At 40.4% G+C, this 25,756-nt stretch overlaps 1 protein-coding gene across 1 annotated transcript in view; it reads right to left on the bottom strand.

The window, feature by feature from the left end:
• HHIP (hedgehog interacting protein) overlaps positions 1-20,606 on the bottom strand; it is a 73,970-nt gene extending 53,364 nt beyond the window's left edge. The window contains exons 1-4 of the mRNA XM_075500961.1: positions 20,340-20,606; positions 13,142-13,337; positions 5,733-5,889; positions 4,727-4,928 (exon numbers count right to left, since the gene is read on the bottom strand). Of these exons, the coding sequence (XP_075357076.1) occupies positions 4,727-4,928; positions 5,733-5,889; positions 13,142-13,337; positions 20,340-20,606 (822 nt within the window). The remainder of the gene's footprint in view (positions 1-4,726; positions 4,929-5,732; positions 5,890-13,141; positions 13,338-20,339) is intronic.
• Positions 20,607-25,756: the final 5,150 nt, after the last annotated feature.

Here is a 25,756-nt window from a genome sequence, read left to right on the forward strand (position 1 = left end):
GTAAGTTAGACACAATCTTGAGTACAAGGTGACTGAGCTTGTAATAATAACATATTCAGCACTGCTACATCTCAAGAAATCATTAAGTTCAAGTATTTAGAATGTTTTGATCCTTTTTTTTTTTCTGCTGAGTGCATTATGGGATAAAATCATATTTGCCCAATACTTCTAAAGCATCTAATTGTTTTGCCTAACTTTTTGACAATAGATTCAGATACATCAGGACTATTTTTTCTTGATAATTGATTAAGGTCTCCTTAAACGCCAGTGAAATCAAAGTATTACCATTATTAGTTCAATAGCTTCTCATTCAAATTTTCTGCCTCTCTTCTACTTGGCAATAGTTTAAAACAAAAAGAAAATAACAGTAGTGAAAATAATTCCGAAAGAGAAAAAGGGTACTAATATTTTCATTTAAGAATTGTCTTTGCTACATAACTTCGAAGGAACAACCATAAAATGTTGCTTTGTCACTAGCACTCTCTTCACCACAACATAATGGAGCAGTAAATCACCAGAACAGGGAAGCAGACTTCCAGGTTTTTTTTCTGGTTAATGCTTATTCTTTTCTTCTACATACATGCCACATACTCCGGGTACTTTGTAATATTAATGGGCACTGGTGATGGAATCAGTATTTTCTCCACTACACTGGGCTATATATTCCTAAATAGTTGAGCCCAGGTGCACGTCCTAGCTTCGAGTTACAGGTGCATGTCTCACTCATGTCCTTACTGAACTTTGGGGCAAGACTGAGGTGCACAGCTTCCTTCTTTTCACCAGATTCTTGAGATAGGGAAGAAAAGGCTAAGGGTGACAGGAGGGACTTGGCCAACTGCCCAATCCATCCACAATACTTATGTAGCCAGTGTGACATAAAATACATTGGAGAGGGCCACAGATGTTGAATTAGCAACTTCTTCATTAAGATCCATTCATGGCTTTCAACAACTAAGTTGAAAAATAGAAGATCAAAAAAGCATTCCTGCTAATTGTTTCTTAAGCTCTTCAGAGTTTTTGTTTGTTTGTTTGTTGTTTTTTTTTTTTTAATCTTCAGGAATCCTTCATCTAATTTTCTCTTGAGTAAGGCCTCCAGGAAGCACAAGCTACCATCATCTATTCATGGCATCTCTCTCTGTTATGAAATACTTCTACACACTTGTGCTAATTCTTTCTGAGATACTAGCAGCATATAAAATTATCACTTCTTCTCTTTCATTTGAACTCCTTAAAATTAAATCACAAAACTGTCAGTAGATTTTACTGCAGCAACAATTTTCAAGCAGAGACCTCAATGACTTCAATGAATATTAAAAGCCAATGGACCAATAAAACATATGCATCAGGTTGTATCACTCTTCTTACTTAATTTCCACAGACCTTCACAGGAGTGACCGACAAGAAGCAACTCCAGATAATCCTATTTATGTGCTTAGGTTAGCAAGACCAGTGAAGAAGCCCTACAAGCTTGCTCACAGCAACGTTAGGGGCTCCGAATGAATTTCATCAACACAGGGACCATTAGTTCCATTAGAGGAACAAACCAGCATCTTTTTAGGAGGGTATCATGGCTGATTTTTATACAATGCAGTCACCTCTCTTCCCCTGTTTTTGTATATTGTTTTCCTCATCTGACTGCCAGTGCTTTGATGAGCAAAATGATGTTAGTGAGGTCAGCACTGAAGTCCAGGATTATTTTTATGAAGGAAATATGTCATTTCTGTTTCTTGGTTATATCAGCCTCAAGATAGTTTTAAGTATATTCTTTGGAAAATCCTCATGCAACAGATTTGCTGCTTTGTGACAAGATAATTATTTTATCTCTCCTAAATTTCCTCTTTACATTAGAAAAAGAAGAGGAAATCAATGACCACTATTTTACTCCATCTATCAACATTAAAAAAATCTTATTGCGATTGCTGTCCAAAACGCTTTTCAGAGGCATCAATTTAAATTACCTTTCATTCAACCACAGCTGCATTTTTTTTTTTTTTTTTTTACTGGATACAACCTATATCTATAAAAGTTTGAAAAAATAGTTTTACTATTGTCACTAGAGATAAGTATTTGTTTGTATTTCAGATACAGACAAAAAATTAACAGAAACTGCTGTTTTCAGATACTTGGGTATAAGAGAGAAAATTTTTACACTTATTTTTAGGGAAAAAGAATTGTTTGCCTTTTCTTGCTACCATTGCTCCAAGGTTAGAAAAGAGGTGAACGATGAAGAGTCTCTATGTTAATTCAAGAATAACATTATATGGATGAGGTTATACAGGAATTGACTAGATATTTGGGTTAACATCTATGAATATGTGTAAATGAACAGAGGACTCAAAAAAGGCAAGATGTTACCTTGGCAAAACACTTCACTGGAACATATGGGCCTAAGTTCGATCAGGGACAACTAAATATTAATTGATTTCATTTTACTTTTTTACTTACACCACTATATGAGAAGAATCAGTCACATCGAGCAAAATGTATACATACAAATTCATCTACCTGACACTACAAGCATTTCTTGAGTAAGCACAGAGGACGCATTCAGTGATTCTCGCACTTTGCATGTGGATGCAACGTTTTAGGTAGCGGGGGTTTTTTTAATTGCTGGTTGTACACTATCTGCACTGCCTGCTGGAAAATTGTCTATCCACATAGTATTCTCCATTACTGATTTCTAGTTTTAAAGTGTATAACAGGTAAGTAAAATCAAATACTATTTTGATTGAATAATTGCTACCGTTGTCACACTGATCTTGCACCCTTGTGGGTAAAGGACCATGGACAATGATTATAGGAATCAGACTGCAGGGCATAAACATAAAAATGTTTAAGAACCCTTGTTTTAAAACTACCATTTGGATTATGAGGGGTTTGTTTTATTCTATTTATTTATTATTTTATATAATGTACTCATTCCTCAAATTCTTTCCCCTTTCTATTTAAGAGCTGGAATATTGCTTCTAGGCACATTCCCTTTCTCCTTACCTGTGAAGTACATAAAGCCTCCGTTCTTGCCAGCCTGCATTAAACAGTGCAATACAATTATGCTCAGTCACTGGACTGTTATCTCAGGGAATTGAATTAGACTTTCTAGCTTAGAGAACATCAAATTATTTACACAAAATGTTATAGTTGAAACAGATCCAGTTTAGAGTAGTATATGATGGTTAGGGTAGTAAAGACTGAAAAGATCAGGTCACTGATTTAAAACAGAACTAAAAGTTGAATCTGAATCTGAGGGTAGCTGTTGACGGTCTTATCAAGCAGGCTATTGCCTATTCAGAAGCATGGAAAATCAGTTTTCCATTTAGCCTTGCCTCTAAGTTCCAGCTGTAAAAGTTTCCTTGAGGAAGGTTTGTTTGGGACCGATAGCAGTTCTCTGGGAAGTTTCAGTGTCAATTTTTCACAAGTACAAACTATCAGAATTTTTGGTTAAGAAATGCGAAACAGCCTTAGATTGATGTTCAAAAGTACCCCTGATAAGTCCCTTCTGTTTTGGTATCTTGAACATAATGGTTACCTACAGAAGCAGAAAGGGAAGTGTTCAGGAAATCACAGAATCACATAAATCAGTTCTTTTCCTGGAAAACATGTAATATATTCCATTTCTCTCTCTCTTTCATCACAAACCAAAAACCTCTGAGATTTCCCCTCAGAAAAGACTATCTTAATTGGCTTATTGCCCTTATAGCTGAAACACAAAATGGTTAGTTAGCATGTGCTATGCATTTTAAATTGATATCGTTTGTCACAATTATTGTTTAAGATTACTCTGTCAAGAGTATGTCAATATATCTGTCATCCATGAAGGCTTTACGATATATAGTCCTGACTGTTCTAGGCAAAACCTGATTACAATTTAAATTTGCTTTATATATCTGGATTTTACTTGCATTACCACTCTAAAATGTGACAAGAAATCAACATGGAACAACACTTACGACATCTCCAAAGTAAAATATCCCCCAATAGACTTATGAGTTTTCCATTAGTACTTACCCCATACCTAGATGTAATTTCTTACCTCCACCCTCCAGTGTATTCCCATCAGTGCCCATTCACCGCTCACTCCCCTGACCATGAAAGTCTTCCCATTAAACACGATGAAAGCTGTTGCACCAACCCGCCCGCATGTCTGAATTTAGAGGGTCAGTCACTTTTTACGTGCGTCTCAAATACATGCCGTTTTAAAGCAGCCTCCCACCAAGGGCAGCTTGTGCCACATGCGAGGTTGAGCCAAGAGGGAGTGAGCACCACTGCCCCTCTCCCGGGGTCCCTGAGCACCCCCAGGCCCCCTCCTGTGTCCGGCTCCCGGGGCATCGCTGAGCACCCGCAGGGCAGGGGAGGCCCTGAGCCAAACTTGCTCCCACCGGAATCACAGCAGAACTCGGCTGAATTCAGTGGGATGGAAATGAGCCCAAAGGATGAAAATAGAAAGATAATGCTGTGGGATGCTGGTGTTGGATAGTTTCTTCTGAATTTAAAGTTAGGAAAAAATGAAGGGAAAGAGAAAAATGTGATGACAATTATAAGATGCTATGTTTTCCCTTCCTGGAACAAGGAAGTTTTCAATTCTTTGCCAGATAGAACTGTAGTGTCTGTTGTCATTACTCTTCTTTTTTATTATTTAAATTAAAATAATTTCTGAAAAACGTTTCTTCCCTTTTTCCCCATATACAGGCTAAAATATAAACAGGTAGAGATAAGTATAAAATCCAACCTTTATTCCACTTTGAACAAGCTTGTGTATATCCAAAAAAGGGTCCTTGAGTATGTCTCCTTCGGGACTGAAAATCTTCACATATCCTTCTTTCTCAAGAATAAAGAGGCGATGGGATCCATCCCCACAATGTACTGCTCCAACAGGCTGCCTTAGTCCGCTCACAACCTCCTGAATACAGAAGCAGTTGTGCTTGTGTTTTCTAAAAAAATTTAAAAAAATAGTGAGAAATGTCTTCTTTCTCATAACCATGACACAACAATGTCCCTAAAAAATAAAATTATTGTTCTGCAGTCATATTAGAAACACAGTTATACAATCCATAATGAATTATTTCCTTGAATGTGTGCAAGCAGATAATACTGAAAATCAATTTGAACTTCACTTGAGCAAAATTTGGTTTGTATACAAGAAAGAGAAAATTAATTCATCTTAGATCTGAAATGTAGAGGAATAGGAGAGAAAAAATTTGGTAAAAAAAGAGAACGATTTATAAACACAAAATTTCTACCGTACAATAAACACGGTACCTTCCAGCAATTTGACAAAATTTCGCTTCTAAAACCCATTTAAAAATAATGACTTATGATGGGACAATCTAATTTAATTATTTTCACAAAGAAAAATACATGAATGAAATAAATTGAAAATCGTGAAATAAACATTTTACTAATAAACTTATTGTAGCTGTTTAGTAATATTAAATTCAGGTAGTAAGGACTTCCTAGAACTATGTATGATCCACAGGGTGGACCATAACCAAGACCCACAGGGTGGATCAAACCAGGATTCTAACACCTTTTCTGCAATGCAAATATCAAATGGTACTGAAATATTGAAGCTAATGTAACTTTCTCTTTTGACGTACACTAGCAGCAGCAAAAGAAAGTAACATCTGGAAAACACAGCTGCTGAGCATAAGCACACACTGAGCTGTTTCACTGTGAAAACCACAGGCTTTGCTAGGGTTTTTTTTTCAGATTAAACAGCATTTATCTTTATGAACCTGCTGATCTCTTCCTCTTTGTCATATTCTTCCATGTGGTCCAGGGAGTTAGAAGCTGGCCCTCGCACTTGTTTTCTTGGAAAATCTGGAAAGCATACACCACCATCTTTTCTTGCATAGTAAAAGCAAAACTCATCAGCTGTAGTTTGGAGAAAACCTTAAAAATGCAAAAGAGCATACAAATATTTAGTGTGTTGTCATGTCTGCAGTTTTGTGCTGTCAAACTGATCTTTAAATAGATTATATATTGAGTGGAAAAAGAAGTCATTTTAAACAAAGTTCTATCTGGAAAAAAAGGCCTGCTCTGAATAAATACAAACTGAGTATTACCTTTTATAGTTTATTCATCTGTATTTGTATTAAACCTTATTTTCAGTGTGCTTAAATAAAAATACCGATTCATTCAAAATGACACTACGGTTCACTCATTAAAAAATCAAGAGACAAAGTTCAGAGTTGAGGCTGTGATACACTTTTCCCTGATTTTAACCCTATTAATCAAGTGTAGTATCTGCTATAAAATAGCTTGAGCAGCTTTCATTTAACTTTTTTTTTTAAGTGGCTTCTTGTAGTAAAAATTTCAGTGAAGACTTCGGTAAAAGACATGCAGTAAAGACTTTGTGGAATGCTGGCAGCAAAGGACATCAGTTGGAGAGGTGAGTAATTAGTTGTCTCAAAAGATGAGAAGTACTGCTGAAAACTGCACTGTGTTGACATGCAGTTGGGCTCTGGTTGACTCCTGGCATTAGACTGGGTGAACATAGTGTCCCATCACAAGGTCTACTTCCTCAGGCCCTATCCCCTGAAAAGGGGGATATGTCTCATGCTGCATTGGAACTGGCTTTAAGCTGGCTTGGATGAAAGGTGGTCTTTAGGTTTTAGGTTAAAATGGGAAGGAGTTCAAAGACCCAGGGAAACAAATTGGTAAAATGAGAGCCTTTGAAGAAAACCCCTGCCACTACTGATATTATACTATGTTTAATGACAGCAAAAATATCTATTTCTGTCCACAAACCTACTTCTAGTTATTTCTATCCAGTTTTTAATCATTGGTCTTAAATCTAAGACGATAGAATTTGGCTAGTTATACATGTACTATTTTACTAAAACGTTGTTAAGATAATATGTCTTAAGTTACCTTCATTCCTTTTTGCATTATTGGCATACTGTGTTAGGATGTACTATGGTCCAGGACATAACTTATACGATACACAGAATTAGCACTTAATTGGAATTAGAGGCCTAATTTATGCATGGCTTTACCACTTGTGAATAATGCAGTAATCCATAGATCTTGGCCATAAAACCTCTGGCTTACAATGTACAATAAGAGCTGATCAGGGACAGCTGTGTTTCATTGGAAAATGCCAATTTCTTAAAAGCAAAGCTTTTTCAGAAACATTATCAGTTTTGACAAAATTTTAGTTAACATGATGTTTCTGGTCCAAACTCAAACTTCTGGTCTAAATGAAAAAGAGAGAAACCGACAGCAAGCCTCATATCACTAGACTCCAATGTCTTGTAATTAGGGTGTTTCATTAGGAAGAGGAATATTCAGGTCAATGCCCCTCATCTGTCAGGCAAGAGTTTGACCCTAAGTCTCCCATTTCCCAAGTAAATGTCCTAACAACGACTTTATTAGCTATCCTGGGGTGGTCTTTCTGTGGCTTTCTTCATGGAAAATTTCGAAAGAGTTCAATTTCTTCCTTATGTGGAATAGGAAAATTTTTTAGATCCCAGAATTTTTGTGGAGTGGAAAGCCTTTCCCACCCAACTATACTTCTTTTCATATGCATCTTCCTTTAAAAATATTGGAAAAATAACATGACAAAGCCTGCCTTTGGTTTCTATAAAATAATATCTGGAAACACATGGTAGTGTGTTGTGGTGTAAAACTTTAATTACCATGATTTGGAGCTTCAGTAAATATCATCTCTGAGGAGCTGTTTTTAATTTATAGTAGTTATTTGGAGAAAATGGGAGATATGATTTCAAGTGGAACAACTGAAGAGGAACTCTGATATAATCACAGAGTAGTATTCCAAGGCTTGTAGATATAATGCCAAAATCAAAGGTAATCTAAAATCTTGCTGTTGAATTATTTGACTTAAGAATACACAGTTTTGTCTTTAATAATTTATTTCTCTAGGCACAGTGGGTCATTCAAGAAAATGCAATAGCAAATTAGAGGTGTACAATTTCTAAGAATTTCTAGAATTTTCCAAGTATACCATCTACTATTTACTAAAGATAAACTACTCTTGGCTTGGATGTTATCTTTAGTCAGAAAAAATGAGAGCATATTATGAGCATATTGTTTACTTGGTACATGTTCATTTCAAGTAACAATCAGATGCACACTCACTTGACTATGCTTTATGCAATGCCTTTTCTTATATGTAAGACTAATCCCGTTTCCTTATGAAATATTTTATCATACACTTAAGTACATGTTGCACTGCAGTTGCCTTTTGCTCTTTAGCAAACCCATCAGCAGGTTCCAACAAAGGAGAAGGCTTATGTTCCATTTTCCTTAGAAATGCTCGTAAAAAATGGGGTTTGAATTAAACGATGAAAATCAGTAAATTGCTAAAATGTTGTGTTACTGGAAGGAATGTAACCTCTGTAAATAGTTTCACCTGTGTATTAGGGATGGAATTTTGTTCTATAAAAAACACAGTAATTTACAAAAAGGAATCTGCTTGTGTTATATATGCTAGATTCAACATACTAACAACTTCACTAAAGAGACTTAGAAAAACATTTGCTTCTACTCTCCTATCTGCTTGTAGCTATTTAATGTTTTCTTTATCGTGCTTAGATTGTAAGGTCTTTAGTGTAGTTTGCCATTTTGTTCAGTGTTTGTACGGTGTCCAGAAGAATGATCCCTGACAAGTGCCCCTAAGCCCTAGAATTGTTTGGAGAAAATAAAAAGATCATTTTGCTCAGTCTGAGTTTATTCAGATACAGCTCTGTCACTGTCCTCTATGAGAACTATGCCTATGCCTAATAAGGACTGCAACATTTGGTCCTGTGTGAATTTCTGTACTAATAAGTAATAACTTTATTTTAAAAGACTCATACATATCATGACAAATTTCCTACCAGCTGTGTATGTGTTGACAGAGCAGTGCCTGTGTTAACAAAGAAAACTGAAATCATAAAGGAAGACTAAACATAATGTTTAAGCATTGTACATGTCAGATTTTGCACAGGCTTGCATTTCTATGCTTTTAAAACTTTCTGTCTTGCAAACAAGAATCAAACTACAGACTTTTCAGTTAAGGCAGTTACAGTGAAGGCTTTCTGTGTTCGCCTTTATAAAAAACTGTGGGAATAAGTTGCATGGTTTCAAGCCTTTTCAAAGGAAAACTTCTGCTCTCAGCTGATCCTCACCGCCTCTCTCCACTCGTCTTTGCGGTCAGTTATTCCTCACACTGTATCTTCCTTCCTATCCTACCTTCACCAAATTCCACTTCGCTGGATTCCCTGCTCACCCATCCCCCTGCCTGTTCTCTTTGATATACAACTGAAATGCCACGGTAGCATTTGTCCCGGTCTTTACAGCAAGTCAAGTTCCTATTCACTCCCTTCCTTGTTTGCACTGCACACAGTATTGAATATCATCCACTCATCTGAGTAGACCTACACTGGCTTAGAGAGCATCTGGAAATCAGGCTCACCTGCTTTATTCCTGCTGTGACCTTGTGCATACAATTCGGTGTTGTGTAAAAGAAGCATTTTCCTGGTTTGGTTTTCTTTTTTTTCTGATTTGCACTTTTGACAGCTAGATGTGAATTTGTTCACAAAACCCACATTCTCGTCTCTCTTCTCAACTCTCAGTGAAAACTAAATCAAAGAGGTGATTCCAGACTGATTGTTTCAAAATGTAATAAATTCAGCGGTAGCTCACATCATTTCCTACCAGTTTTAAAGTCACTAGTGGCCCTCTTCTCATACTCACACACTGCACGTACCTGCACACAGGTAGTGCCAGGGTTAATCTCCTTGATGCTCTTCTTAGCGGTAGCAACATTATGAGCCACTACTATTTTTCTGCAGGTTGACTATGTTGACTGTGACTATTAGTTGACTATGTTAGAACTTCTGGAACTGTCGTGTGGGTTGCAGAATTTCTTCGATTTCCAGCGTTTGGGGCTGGGGTGCCCTTGTTTGGAGTTAAAAAATTCGCATCAAGCATCTGTTCTGGTAATGCCTGGATTCAGATCTGGGCCTGGATCTGAATTCACCCACAATCATCTGGAAGCCATTTCTTCAAATGAAAATAATGGAGAGCACATAGTTCAAAATCTGTCCCATGTCCTCGGATGGCAGAACGCACTGTGGCTGTGGCACAGGTTTGTTCCTTAGAATATGTCACTTCCACTGGCATGGATCAAGTTTCTGCTCATGCCTAAAGGGAGAATCAGCCATGCCTTTCTTTACTAGCTATATTAATAATAAATATTAGACAGTCTTCTCTTATGATCTTGGAAAACTTAAAATTCATATTGATTGAAGATATTTCATTAAGTCACTTAAGCCCAGTGTCTCCATCAGTGATCACTTAAACTGAGGCTTACAGTAAAGATCAGATGAGAAATAATGCGAACAGTCACCTGGGATGAAGCAGGGAAGTTCTAATCTCACAGACTTTGTGAAACGTTACACCCTGCTGTGTTAACATATCCATACAATCCTAACAGCTATTGTTATTATTCTGTTTGAATAAAGAATCAGGTCCACTTCTTCTTGGGATATTCCTAAAGAAGTCAATGGAAGTTCTGATACACTAATAACTGGTGAGCAAACCGCTGTCTTCGAAAGAGTTAAGCTGCTAGAGTTTTTGTCTTTTTAAAAAGACACAGAACAATAAATGAATTTCTGGAACTAACTCAAGAAAAAAACTGATGTATAATTTCTCAGTCTTCTTGGTTGATGTGTACTGCTAAAATTTCAATTCCAGAAAAGATGCTTACTGTCTTAAATCGCTAATAATATTTCTCATTTGTGCAGGACTTAAGGCATAAAATTATTTTTGTAGTCAGCAATTTCCTTAAACTCCTTTGTATTGGTGTTCAGAAACAATTAGCACTCCCTAATGGAGGAAGAGTAATTATTTGACTTTTTAACAAATGCACAGTGAATCATTGCCAGAGACCTTGGGTTTGGGGGCCTGTTAATTTCCAACTCTTTGTTTAATCCTCCAGGCTAAGCTGAAAACATAGCTTCCACATTTTCTATTTTTTTCTTTCTTTTGCAATAAGTATTATTGTGGATATGTGGGTCTCACAAGTAAAACAGAAAACCCAAATAAGTTGTTATTTTAATTATTTATATTTTAGAATGTATAAGACTATTAAACTATATTGAAATCCTATAGGCCATCTTCTCAAAAAGAGGGACCTGAATCTTACTTAATACCTTCAGGAAGTCCTAGTGTAGGTATCAACAACCATATATACCAGTCAAGTCTCCAAATTAACCCTGTTGGTGGATCTAAGTATGCAACAACTTTTTGTTAGTACAACCCACTTTCAGAACAAGTATTTAGAATGATTATTAGCATCTGATTGATGTAGGAAAAATCCTATTTTAACTGACGCTAAAGTATGTAAGCTCTTTTCCTGCAAAGCACAGTGCTCTGTCCAGTGCTAAAGTTATGCTTTCATCTGGTTATCTTTCAAGGCAACCTGGGTGGTCACAAAAAGCACTTGACATCTTGATGCACTTCAGCAGTTTTACATATACACAAACTTTGTAGAAAAATAAATTTGTCATTCGTCACCACATATGTTGATCTGAGGAGTGAGGTTCCTGTGGCTATAGCTCCTGTGCTGCTCAGCCCTTTCTCATTCTCTCTCCCTCCCTCCATATCCTCCTTCTTTCTCCCTTTTCCCTCTTTCACTTTTTCCAGTTAAACAAATTGTTTCCTCAGAAACACAGAATTTCACAAAACAACTATGAGGGACTTGCTCTGCAGAATATGCTAATCATTTGCACTAGCTACAAACTCATGTCAAAAAAAGTCTTTGTGCTGACTTCTTATATGGGCCAAACATTTAGAATATCTAATCTGTTATCGCTGTTCAGCAGGCAGTCTTGGCGACTGTGATCTATTCTGCTTTGCTTTGGGGAATGTGATAAAGAGCAAGAAACAGCTGGTTTAAGAAAGCCTTAGAAACATCTCTTAGTTTATAAAGACAATAATAATATTTTCATATTTGAATGGGTTGAGATACATGTTAAACCACAGTAAAGGGAAAAAGTAAGTCAATTCAAAATGTTTTCTCAAGTCAATAAAAGAATGCTGCAAAAAATCCCTGCACTCTTGGGATTTCAGACAAAACAAGTACACACTGTACACACGCAATTAAAAAACCCTCCTCCAAATCTCATCCACTTAAACTATCCCCTTTACTCAAATATGTTTATATTACAAAGCTGTGTTCATATGTCAAAAATGACTATTCACAAATTCATTTTTCATATCGTTATCAACTTTTTTCCAGTCTGTGTTGCTAGTAAAAAAAAAATCTTAACCAGTTTAATTATTTTCTCGTGTGTGGCATTATTTGTAAGTAGTGTTTGGACAGGGAAAAAAGCATAGTTTAAAAATGACAGTCTTAAACATATAAATAATTTACTACTGAGAATACCAAAGATGTTATTTAATATAATAGTGTATTAAGACAGTATTTCTAAAAGAACCATCTTCTGTGGTTATTTTGTTGATATAGTTACAAGTGATAGCACACATTTGGTGACTGCCTTAGACAACACAGGTCAAATTCTGGTTTTGGTTATGTTCAGCTAACTCTACTGACTACAGTGAGGAAGTGTTAGGTTAGTTAAGAATTTGGTTGTTAACAGCATGTTGGAAGTGATTCAAAGATCACAGAAGTCTATCGAATAGCTCCCTTTGATTTCAATGGGCTTTAAACCCTGTGGAAAAAACATCAGTTTCTAGGGTAACAAAACCAGAAAAAACACCTTACTCATCAGCTTTTAGATTCTACAGCAAACAGCCAGCATCCTTTATTTCTTGCATTTTAAAGCTGTCTATCATTTAGAACAGCCTTTTGGATGGCCAACTGCTTGTTTACATGATCTGAATGAACACACTAACATTTCAGCAAAGGTAATAGTTTCAGGTGCCTTTGACAGCAATCAATCCTGTGTTTCATGGAGAGTTTAATAGGAGGGTGGCAAGAAAGTGCTCAAAATATTTACCTCACTACATAAGATCCGCTGTGAAGACCCTGAGATATTCTGTCTTTGCTTGGGCAAAATCCCCTGGATATCAATGGGGATTTTACCTAGTGAAGAGCTGGATCTATAACCGCTCAGGCAATATCAACATTTCAAAACAGACATCCTTCAGCCCCATATTTTGTTATAGGTTTTACCTGGTATGTGACCTCTGCAAGTATAATAGAATTCTTTACAATAGTCTTTGCACAGGTAGGGAAGAGTTAGTTCTCTTTCAGGTGTTTCCCCTTTCTCAGGTGAGTGGAATAGGTTCTGAGCGTGAGGTGAGCAGTGTGCACATTTGATTTCCTCCAGTAGCTTCGCACATTCTGTGTTGTTGGTAACAGAAAGTATCTGCAAGCCACAAACCAGAGACAAATAAACATGACCTGTTTCCCCATCTTACACAAAAAAGACCTGCATGATCTAATGAAATAAATAATGCTAGCCGAACCAATACAGTTAGTATAAATGCATCATGTTTCATGTTACCTTTCCGGAAGTGCAAAAATTATTACTATGAAATGGCAATATGTCATTAGTACAGTGAGATTTTAAGCACTTGCTTCTCTTTCTCAGATAAGTATAATAGTACTCAAGTTATTTTATGGACTCATGCCTGCAATCTCTTAATCACATAGGCAATCTCTGAACTAGAGGGATCATTTATATAAGGAGGAGCTACAGCAGCAGGCCTTCTACCCACTTCTTTTATGAGAAATACTTAAAAACGGAACTTGTAAGGTGACCTATTCAAGTATTTACAGACTAAAAATTAAAATTCTACCATCAAAACACATCAGGAAAACCATATCTAGGTATTTGTTAAATAGGTGTATCTTGAATGATACCGCAGTCCGGCTACTGAAATGACTGCTGTGGAGTTCAGCAGGTGCCTTGGATTTTTCATGCTTTAAATGCTGCTCTGCTTTTTGCTCTCTCTAATGGAAACTCCTTGGAGGTGGGAAAAGCTATATGTTTTCAGACATTTCTTTTTATAAGTGAAAAAATAGAATTTGTTTGTAACATCTTGTTTGTCTCAATATCGAAAGTGTAACTTTGTCCTGAAAAAAGAGCATATATTATGCATAGTACTTGAAGAAGCACAAAACCACGATTGATGATGTGTTTAAGTAAACACAGGAGCCTAAGGAGCACAATGTCATCAAATCATGAAAAATAATGGAAAACAGCATAGTCGTCTTTATTAGTCTTTGAATGCAGTGCACTTTGTTAATCTATTGTTAACCACATGGATTGTTTTTTGATCATTCATCCCAATGGTGGGTAGTGGGAAATGTGTTCTCAGTTGAGAGGGACTGAATCTGATCCAATCCAAAAACAAAGCTCAGGTTCTTTCTGCTATTTGTTAACACAGTTATAAACAAAGTCTGTAAGACATTTATATTAAGAAATATTAATGTGGTAAATATTTGTATTCTGTAGAATTTGTAAATATTTGTAAATAGCGCATTCGAAAATATTGACACAGTTTTGCTATAGTTCCTATCTCCGAGTCGATTTGTAGAAGGGCTTTCCAATGTCATTCCCTTGCAACATAACATTGAAGGGAATTATCTAAATTACTTTTGGTAAGTTATTCAATGCATGAAGACTCTTGATACGTTTGAGTATGCCGTCTCATAGGTTGGCTCTCTTCTAGGATGCAGTACTTTGATAACACAGTTCTGAACTCAGCATTTTATTTAGGGATGATAATTACATAAACCTCAAACACTTGAGAGAAATGCACTCTCCATTGTTTTAAACAGATACGTATTCAAAATATTACACAATACATGGCCTGTACAGTTACACAAAATCCTATTTAAAGGAACCTTAATTTAGAAGACAAACTCTTTCCAGGAAAATTTAGTCGTACCGAAAAGGCCATCTGAAATGTGTACTAAAGTTTAGTGGTGTAAGTTGGACCACTGATTAGAAGAACACCATTTGGCTTCTACCCTTATTCTGGAAGAGCTGCCATGGGCTTCAAAAACGATTCCTCCAGATTTGCCAGGATTGTTAAATGCATTAAATATTCTGTTCTTTAGACTATCTGTTCTCAGACTATCCTTGGCTTCATAGCACCTGCAATTAAGTAATGTGACTAACATCTGCCATGTATGGTTTATTATCTCTCTTCAGACACTTCTTGGGAATATAATTCTCTCACATCTTCTTTTGGAAAGGGTTTGTCTTTTTTTTTTTTAAAAAACGTTGAAGACAGTAATAAATTAATTGCATGTTGCATGTATGGCAAAAGGTTTGCATTGGCCCTGAATTCTTTGGGGAATTCTTTCCGCAGCCCCAGCCCCTTCTCTCCTGAAAAAGTTTAGATTCTTTTTGCTAGATTGTTCATTTGGGCCATAGCAGCAGAACTGTTAACCTTAGTCTTCTTTCTTGAGTTTCAGATGTTGTTCTAGATATGGTAGATCCGGGGAAAAATGCCTTGAAGACAAGAACTTAAAATATAGTGATAACTACAATAAACTATAACCGAAATACATAACAACTAAAACTTTGAACTCGACTTAATACTGCCTAGGATTGCAATCCAGGTAGCAGAGAACAGACTATTATATTCTCATATAATAGCATATAACTATTATATGCTTGCAGTAATGCACACTGCTGAGGCAATCTTCTGCATTAGCTGGACTTTCTTAACGGATGATGGCATCCTGACGTTGGTACTTTGTGCTGCTGTGGTTCTGATGGGAAGTGGCCTGTATAATTCAGTCAAGTCATTGTCTGCCAAATAGAACAAAGTCTGAAGCCAATAGGGGATGATCAAAAGCACTAGCCATAAATGCTACTTTTTAAGAACATTATGTCACCAAGAAGCTGGGAGCTCTCCTAAAGTAAGGATGAAATGACCTATTTTGGTGTTTCCACCAAAGGAAAGTGCACCATGACTACAGACTCTTCAAAGTACTTGCCTATATTCAGTAGTATCACCTGCTTTGCAAAAGTCTCAGATGTTTTCATCAGGGAGTTGATCTCAGGCAGTAGGCTTTCTTGTGGTAGCAGTATGATGGTGTGTTTAGAAGTACAAGTAAACATGAGGTATTACTAGGTAAATATTCAATGTACTTATTGAATTAACTCCACAGTGATGCAGATAGAAAACTGTACTTCTGGAAGACTCCAGAATGCATTGTGAACAGGGGGGAAAAAAAAATTACAGGATAGCAAAGCTAATTTACTGTTTCTTGTGGAAAACGTAATTGACATTGCCTGGTGATACAGGAGAAGTAATGCTTGCCAACATTTCAGTCCTCAAAGTTAAGACAAAAGGATCCTAATCCCCCTGAGCAGCTGCTATCCAGGAATTAACCACAGGAATTCACCCCCTCATGTCATTTCTGGAATGAATCTTGGTCATATAATAGCTAATCGGAAGATTAAGGAATGAGAGTCAATCAATTATCTGAAAATCAAGTACAATGTTATTTAACTTTTAGAATGCTCAAGCAAAATAGGGTAGTAACATGTGCTCTGTGTGAGGTCTGATGTATAACTCTGTCCCGCCTGGGAGACAGGACAACCGTTCCATTCTGAATTTCAGTAAATCAATAATGTATTTATCCTGGAGTATATTAAACCAGTTTTAAGCGAAAGCTGAAATACTTATTTGAAGCTTTTTCTGTTGGATCTCTACTTTGAAAATGACCTTAAAGTTGACAATGGCTTTGGTCTTTTGAAGAAATGTAAACCAATTTCCTGCTTCAATTTTTAAAGTCGTATGTGAAACCATCAAACTGCAGTGGTTTAAACTAACTGTGCTCTGGAAAATATGTAAAACTTGCAAACATTTATTGCAACATGCCTAATAATGATTATGCCTGCTGCTGACTAATTTACAACATCTGTAAGATCATCCTTTAATCTCTGGCCACATGAAAGTAAAACGGGTAGACTAAAGGTAAGATAAATCCTGGAATGCGCAGGAAAGCATAGCATACTAAATTGGTTTATCAACAAAAAGAATAGTGCAAAGAAGAAGAAACAGAAGACGACACAATAGACAGAAATTCTTTACGTTGAATATTGTCATCTGCTTTATGTACTCTGTCATATCTAGTTGGAGAAAGGCAGTATAATTTGGATGTTAACAGAAAAAAACCCCAGTGAAATAAGTCATTGCATTAAGCCGTATTTGATATACAAGCATTTATGTCTAAAAATCATATGCTTACGAGATTGTTCAGCTGTTGGGTTGAACATATGCTTCTTCTTTATTATAGTGCTGGATTATGTCATTAAAGAGTTCGGTTTCAATTTTAGGGTAATATGTAAATAGATCATTGTACTAAGGCAGCTGTTAAAGGGACCCCAAGATGAGTTATTTGTTTAGTTGGATGTGTTCAACAATAGCCTTTGTTCGTGAAAGAGCCAGAGCAAACAAATGATTGTAAAAGGGCACACTTGAAAACAATTACTTTTCACCCATTCCTTGACAGCCTTGGCTGTGAAACCATCCAAGGTAGAGAGGACTTATTTGCCTGTTGGGCTGTAAGCAAACTTTTAGAAAAACTGATATTACAATGTTTGACTGGGATGTAGTAGCCCTTCATAAACAAGGAGATATTGCAGAAAACTAGAAGACAAAGAGTTAAATGTCAACAACAGGATGCAAAAATCTTACTTGAGCCAGTGCAATGTTGTATCTGCTCAATATGGTAGCTCCATTTTTGTTCCCAAAACCGCAGGCAATGGTAGTGTTTTCATTATAAACACAGATCAATATTTGGTCAAAAATTCTCAAAGATCCAGCATCTTAACCAAGAAGCTCTTATGAAAATGTCTACTGAGCATGCTCGATTCTTTTTTTTTTTTTTAAAGAAGCTAGCGTTCAGATTTCTGTTAATGTCATAGCCACTCCATCGTGTAGCTATATGATGGAGTTTAAAAGAGCTGGGTTTGGAGCTGTAGTAGAACACAGTGCTTTTAGAAAAGTTCCGTTCAAATGTATTCCATAATAGTTTGCCATGTCTTTTATGGAATGACCGCCTCATTCTGTCAAGTGTAAATGACATATATTTTGACATTTTTTCTAAACATATATGGATACGATAAAGTAGATTTGCGAGTCTCATAAATGTGAATCTTTGGTGAAAAGCAGTCTGATTTTAAAATGCTGTAAAATAATATTCCTTAAAAAGTGTGATTTATATTTAAAAAAAACCCAGGTTCAACAGCTCAGAAATAGCTACTGTGGCATATATGGTCAATTCCTCACATTTATATCAGGTTTTTAGTACCGTTAGTAAAAAAATAACCCAAAGGGAATTAAAATATATTTTCAAGGAATAGTAAGAAGAGAATAAACCCTTCAGCTGCCTGGAGGTTGAAAACTAACCAAAATTCAACTTCCAATTTACTGCGTTAAACCAATTACTACAAGGGTCTCCAAGCATTGAATAATCTCGGTAGCATATATGCCACCAAGACATTGCAAACAGGGTGAATTAAGGACATATTTTCCAGTCCTTTTTTTTTTTTTTTTCCCCTTCTTTTTTTCCAGCTAGATCTTTCAGGTTATCTGTGTGTGGTTAGTTTATAGTTTAATTCAATTATCACACAGGAGCTTAATGACACTGTCTCTAGACAACATGAAGAAATATATCTGCCTTGAATCTCAAACTGCTGCTGCATATGGTATGAATAAAGAGAGATCTGCAGCTGAAAACCTGCAGTAAGACAGTTCTCACTCATCTGGGAATAGAGGGGGTAGGACAAATGCTCCCTCAAAAGGCATGAACATTTGGACAGAGCTGGGGACTGAAGGAGAATGATGTTCTCCAGTTTCACCCATTAGTGAACCAACTAACAAACACAATGGTGTTGTTGTTATTCTTTTGCCATAAGCAACAGGACTCTGTGTGTGGGCAGCAGTTTAGTGGGGAGGAGGATAAGTCGACCCCTTTTTGTCCTATTGATTTTTTCCTATTTGCATGACTTGAGCAAATTAAATGATGCAATATGGCTTTTTGTTACAAAACAAAGTGAGAGATACCACCCAGACACATATGTTGATTCGTAGAAGCTGTTTACATGAGAATGGAGTGAAATCTACCGTGAACTGAGCATAAAAATTCGATTCAGGCTGGGCATTTTTTTTTTATTATGCTTGGGCCAGCAAGACTGAAACACAAGTTTTCCAAGAGTCTCTCAGACCTTGACAACTACAGAGTTGTAACTGAGGAATTCTTAATTAAACCTAAACCAGGATGAAAAAAAAAAAAAACAAAACAGAAAAGAAAAAATAAAAAGACACCTGATTGTTTATTTCACGTGCAGGGATTCTTAATGACATTATTCAGCAACTTCCCTCCCTGTGCGTACCCCAGATGCAGCACTGGTCATCACAGCAGAGCTTATCCAACACGGTCCTGCAGGCTTAGGTACCAACGCGTTTGAAAAGCTAAGCAACAGGCTGATAAGCAGAATTTAACTTGCTAAAGGACGCAGAGAACTGACAATTTCAAGAAATCGGTGAGCAGAGGAGGTGCTTCCCTGCACTTGACCGCAGCTTGAAATTGGGCAGAGAGGCTGCCAGGTAATGTCAAAAGGAAGACGGCACCTTGTGTGAGGAGCCGGTCATGAGCGAGAACTGTTAGACCAGGGTCCTAAGGCAGAAACTTCGGGGGTCTTTCGCAGCCGATACACGTAATCGTGAGTAATACGTGGGCCCCGAGGAGGCTGGAGATCACAGAGCCTTGGTACACCGGCACCATCGACTATCCAAAAACCTTCCTGACTAAACACGTGGAGCAAACCGGACAAGATTTTTCACCCCAGAAAAATAAACCGGAAACCACCGCCAAGTGAGTGTGCAGCCCCACTGCTGCCAGTGCCCGCACGGCAGCCAAAGCCCGTCCAGCTCCTCCACCTTTCCCCGGAGCCGCGCCCGGGCAGCGGTACCTGCGGGCGGCCCGGCCCCGCTGCACCGGGCCACCGCGGCGCCCCGGGAGGAGGCCGGGGCCGGGGCCGGGGGCCGGGGCCGCAGCCACGGCCAGAAGCTCTGGCGCTGGGGACAAAAAGTAACTTCCACGCACACCCGTCGGCCAGCACAGCGCTCTCCCCGCGGAGCGCCCGTCCCCTCCAGGGCAGCGGATCTGCAGCCGGGCTCCCCGCGACTCCCGAGGAAATAAATCAGCACCAGTGTCATGTTTCGGCTTCGCCCTCACCTCCCAGGCAGAAACGCTCGCCCCCCGCCGCTGCATCCCCCCGCAGGGGAACGCAGCAGGTTAGCGGCTGGTGCGCGGGCTCCACGCAAAAAAAAAAAAAAAAAAAAAGCAAAGCCCAAAACCTCCCCCAACCCCCAAAGCAGCCTTAGGTGGTGCCTACCTTCGCCTCGGCGTGCAGCAGCCCCTGCGCCTCAGTGCGGGAGCAGCAGGACAGGCGGGGGTAGAGGCCGCGGCACATCGCCTCCCCGCCGCCCGGGGCCTCCGGGGACAGCACCCGCCGGTCGCGCTTCTTCAGCCGCCTCGGCGGGGTCCCGTTGAGGCACCTTCTCCTCCGGGCGCCGCTCTCCCCAAACTTGGCATCCCCCTCGAAGAAGCACAGAACCACGGCCACCAGCAGCAGCTTAAACGGCAGCATCTTGAGCATCATGCCTGAGGGAGCGTGTGAATGCACCCAAAAAAGGGGGGTGGGGGGAGAAGGAGGGGAATCCCACTGACTTTTCTTTGCACTTCGGATCAGGAAACCACCTCCCTCCCCCAGAAGGGGAAAGTCTGGAGGAGAATAATAACAGTAGCAGCTGAAACGCCTACGGAGGAAAAGCACTTCGGTCACCCCCAAAAAGGCTTCCAAAAAGGCAGGAACGGGGGAAGGAGCCCCCCGAGCCCCGGCTCGGCGGCGCGGCGGGAGGATGCTCGGGGCCGGCGAAGTTGTGCAAGTGGCACAGGTTTAGCAGCTGCCGCTGCCGCGCCGAGGCGCCGAGGCTCGGGGCGGGCCGGGCAGCGGGCGGCGGCAGCCCTTCACTTGTCGTCCCATAGGAAGGGTGTCCCCGCGGTGGGACGGCGGCGGCGGCGGCCGGGCCGGGCGATGCCCCCTCCGCTGCTGCCGGCGGCGGCTGCGGCTCACTAGGGCTCTCATGTTTCGCTCCCTCTTTTCTTCTTCTTTTTAAGCCGCGCGCGGGGAGGTGCTGCCACCGCGCGCCCTGCACGTCACCCGGCGGCACCGGCCGCGCGCGCCGCCCGCGCCGCCGCGGGGGCCCGGCGGGAATCGGCGGCGCCGCGCCCGGCCTCGCCCCCCGGCCCGCGCGCGAGCGGCCGGGCGGGAGCGGCGCGGGGCCGCGCCCGGCGCGAGCCGCCGGAGCGCGGCGAAGCGCGGGGCACGCGGCGGCGCCCCGCCCTGTAGCGCTCTGCCGGCGGCGGCCCGGGGGTCGCCGCGCCCCTCGCCGCCTCGGTCTTGCCCCCCGCCCCGTCCCCCTCCCCGGTGAAACGGGAGCCGGGGCTCCCGGCGGGCCGGCGGAGGGGGCGGGCGCCTTCCCTCTCCCGGCCGGCCCTGGCTCGGCGGGGACCGGTGGAGCCGCGTCGGTGCCCGGCGGAAGGCGAGCGCTGTAGGTGGGTCCTGCTCCCCTGACGGCTGAGGTGCCCGGCCCGCGGCCCGGCGGAAGAGCCCCCTCGGCGCGGCGCAGCGCAGCCACCGTTTGGCCAGCCGGGCAGAGGTGCTGCTCCGGGTCTGCTTGGCCGTGCCCGCCTGCTGCCCCCGCGACTCAAAGGCCCCAAAGGCCAGGGAAGGTTCCAGACGCGCGGGGCCACGCGCGGGGCGGGCATCGACGGCCACAGGGGAGAGCGGCGGGAGGTGCCTTCAGTCGGCTCCCGGTGGCTTTTTAGCAGAGCTCCGGCATCGGTGCTTCCAGCGGAGGTGCAGCGGGCTGACTCCTTGGTGTCTGCCAGTGCAATGACGCTCGCACCTTCCTTCTGACCGTGCTAACCGAGTTCGAAGTACGACCAGTTGGTAGTTGAGGCAGTGGACATGGCGGCCGCTGCTAATGGGAGGAGGGAGGAGGGTGTAGAGGGGTGAGCGTCCTCCTGGTGTGCTGAGAACAGGAGACCTGTATGTGGGAAGAGCGGGACGAACCGAGTGTCTGGCATTCGGTGGCAAGAAAGCACCTGGGAGACCAGGAGCAAGCCAGAAAGGGAACGGCCAACCCAATGTGAACAGGGGTGAAGTGAATTTGGGACGGAGAAAGATGCAGGCCCAGAGAATGCCAGCCCAGGGCAGAGGCCAAGGTCCCTGGGGAGGAGGTGGTAGAGGGCCCCGCAGGTGGGAAGAGGGAGCTAGACCGTAGCAAGGAGGTGTTAGCTTCTTCCCGTGGGGGAGAGGAAGGAGTGGAAGTCCTCGGAAGCGGCTGTAGTGCAGGTGCAGCTACGGCCACTGACCTGGGGCTGAAGGGCAGCTGGACAAATAGAGCCCCGAGGTCTGTTTACAAGGGGCTTGCTGCTGATCCCTGAAATAGAGGAAAAAATGGCTTGCACCCGAAGAGCCCCCCTAGGAGGGAGAAAGGGAAAGAAGTATTGCATGGAGTTCGTGATGTGCAGTAGCATTGTTTCTAAAGCAATGGGCCTGTTTCTAGGGCCTGTTACTGTTCTCCCCACGTTTATTTTTTTAACCAAAGAAAATGAGTCTCTTCAGATTTACATTTGAACTCTTATCCTTAAACAGTCCGCACTGAACTAAGTAGGAATTTGGCATGGACAGATAGTACATCAGATAAATCATTGAGTAGACATAAAGACTGTTTCCTCTCCCTTTAAGTGCATGTCTTGAAGGCTAATGGTTCCTACACTCATGACCACCACTTGTCTTACCACTGACTCTCATTTGTCTGAAAATGTTCCCAACCAAGGCTTGAGCTACATCAACATGAATGAGGGAGGCCTCTGGTGCAGCATGGGCCCCAGCAGTCATGTTGAATGAAATAAGGATGGCACCCTTAGGATATCAACAGCACTGGTGATGCAGCATCCTTGCTTTGTAGTTTTAGAAAAAAGTACTGCTTTGCAATATGTGAACTCGTTCCATGAGCAACCTGACTGGCAGAACTGTAGCAATGTAGTTATACTACAACAGCTATGCCATTTTTATTACTCTGGATTATTCCATACGTTATTCTGAAAGAAAAGTGGTTCCGGTATAAAGCAGAATAACGGTATCAGAATAAAGTAATTTTTATTCCCAAGCAAACGCCTTACAGAGGGTTACACTGGCAGAACTGTAGTGGCAAAAGGACACAGCTGGAGGTCTGTATGTCTCTTTCCCTGTGTAGGCAGGTGCTCATAGTTTTCAAGTAGATTGCATATTTCTACCCTGCATCTCCCTTACTGGAGTGGAAAACTGGAACTCAGTGGAAAGAAGTGACTGTGGGGCAGATACGCTCTTGAAAAAACAAATGTTCAGTGAAAATTTCTGTTGAGCAGTTGTGGCCCGATCCTTGCAGTTCCTGTCTCGCTGAATGAGAGAGGAAGTGAGGAATATAAATCTATATGATCAAAGTAATACAGCTATTAGTAAATAACCTTTCTTCCTCCTTCAAGTGCTGCCTGCATAAATATCCGTTTCTATGTATACCTGTACCAGTTCTCAGAGGAGGTGAGTTTGAGGTGTATTAATTAAATAGAGAATGATTTCCCGAAATGGGATTTAGATCAAGTTGCCAAACTAAGAAAGAGCTGACAGTTTGTGAAGGTCAGTTTCTACAGAGAAATTTTACACAGATCTATGATGGAGACATTTCCCAGAAATTCTGTGGAATGTACTGTTGACCTTGTATAATATGAAGTGCTCAAAACTTCAAGCTCTGTAGTGATACAGTGATATAAAGATGTATAAGCAAGACTTGAAGAAGGTTGAATGTTCTTTAAAACAATATGAATAGAAATTGCTGATTCTTGGGGTTTTGTGCAAGAAGACCTGATTTAATCTTATGTTCCTTTCCACACTTTAAAAGTACGTGATGGCTTTTTTAACAAAGTATTCTTTTCAAGCTGGTTGACACAGGATTTTATTTATAAACCTTTTTAATAATGCAAAGTTAAGGTCAGTATTAGTATATGCCAGTTCAGAGTGTCAACTTCAGGTGACTTCCAACCTCTGATAAACAGAGATAAGGGAATACTTATGAAGTAAAAACATATACATAGGAAATATGGTTAATAAACACATGAGTTTTTTAAGGCAACCTGGATTCTGTCATATGAAGCTCAGTACTAGAAATGATTAAACATGGTAATGCTGTAAGTGAGCTGAATAAATTCTGTAATTTGTTCAGAGTATGCAGGATGTAGATGAGAATCTTTGGATTACAATGCAGTTATGTGTGAAAGGGTTAGAAAGTTTTGAAAAAGGAAGCTATTGCTGCTACAGTGTGTGAATGTAGCTAGATTTCTTCTAGTTTTGCCTAGGAGATAAGCAGACTGTGCGTATTTATGCCATTACCTTCATTATCTATATTGCTATCTATATCATGATACGTCATGGTACCTGTATCGTGTGAAGTCAATGTGTCAGAATACCCTTCAAAGAGTGTAAGGCTGATTGTGGCATGCACTTGAACTTACTATTTCTCGGGTTATTTTATGTTTGTTCTCAAACAGTCATACATATTTTGCAAGGAAATTTAATTGCACCAAGAAACCTGCTTTAAGGTTTAAAGCTAGTGAATTCCTCAGTAGTTTGAACAGAAGAGGAAATGTGTAGTTATGTGTAGCAGCTAGTGTCAGTTTTGGGAAATATAGTTATCATATGAGTTTGCAGATAGGAGCAGAAGCTAGGCAAAGCGATCTCATGGCATCAGGTTTGATGGAAGCAAACAGTAGCATCATTATTCCTAAACTCCCAACAGATGTTGTCTGATGGCACACCTTTATATATTCTTGTGATTCACAGGAGAACTTCACATGTGGTGACCTCACTTTTACAGCTAAGCCCATGCAGAATGAGATGTGTCTTCTCAGCAGAGATATCAGGGCTAAATTCCATCCTTCCACGCTGGTGGCAAATACCTGGCATGCCATGAGGAGGAATGCTGCAGTGTTGGACCAGGCTAGGAGACAAACCAACATTCACCTTGGTCTGTGTCTGAGAAATTATGATATTTAAGATACTAGTACAGGAAGATCACCCCTCTGTATCAGGGACACTTCACTAGGTGAAGCAGGTGAACTTCAGCTCTCGGAGAGCGGCTCTGCTTTTGTTTTAGCTGGCATTTGAGTTGAACTTCTGAAACACACTTTTGTCTTGCCATTTATTTTGTTAAGAGAAAAAAAATTTTTTAGAGCCACTTCCTTGTCAGATGAAATGAGGGTGGAATCTCTCCATATCTCATCACCATTACACTTTTCACTGAGTCCATTGTAACATTATACTTGTTATTTCGAGCACTCTCCCTAAACTGTGAGATGTGTTGTGAAGCCAATGATTCTACTTTATTTCTTAGTTTTAGGTTGTCCTGTGAGGAGCAGGGAGTTGGGCTCGATGATCCTTATGGGTCCCTTCCAACTTGAGATATTCTATGATTCTATGATCCTGTGTTCTTGTTGGGGTCACTCCATGTCACAAACCAGCGAGAAACACTCAATTGTGTATTCTCCACTGTAGATGCTCAAAATTAGAGTTCCGTTTCCAGATTCAATTCTGAAAAAAAGCCTTTGATTTTGAACTTCGTATGTTTCATTTAGAAAGGAAAGTAGAAAAATCTTCCTGAAGTAGTCAGATAGTTCATTTAAATTACTTTGCAACAAAATCAAGCTTGA

This window comes from Mycteria americana, chromosome 4 (genome assembly GCF_035582795.1).
Source record: "Mycteria americana isolate JAX WOST 10 ecotype Jacksonville Zoo and Gardens chromosome 4, USCA_MyAme_1.0, whole genome shotgun sequence".
NCBI lineage: Eukaryota > Metazoa > Chordata > Aves > Ciconiiformes > Ciconiidae > Mycteria > Mycteria americana.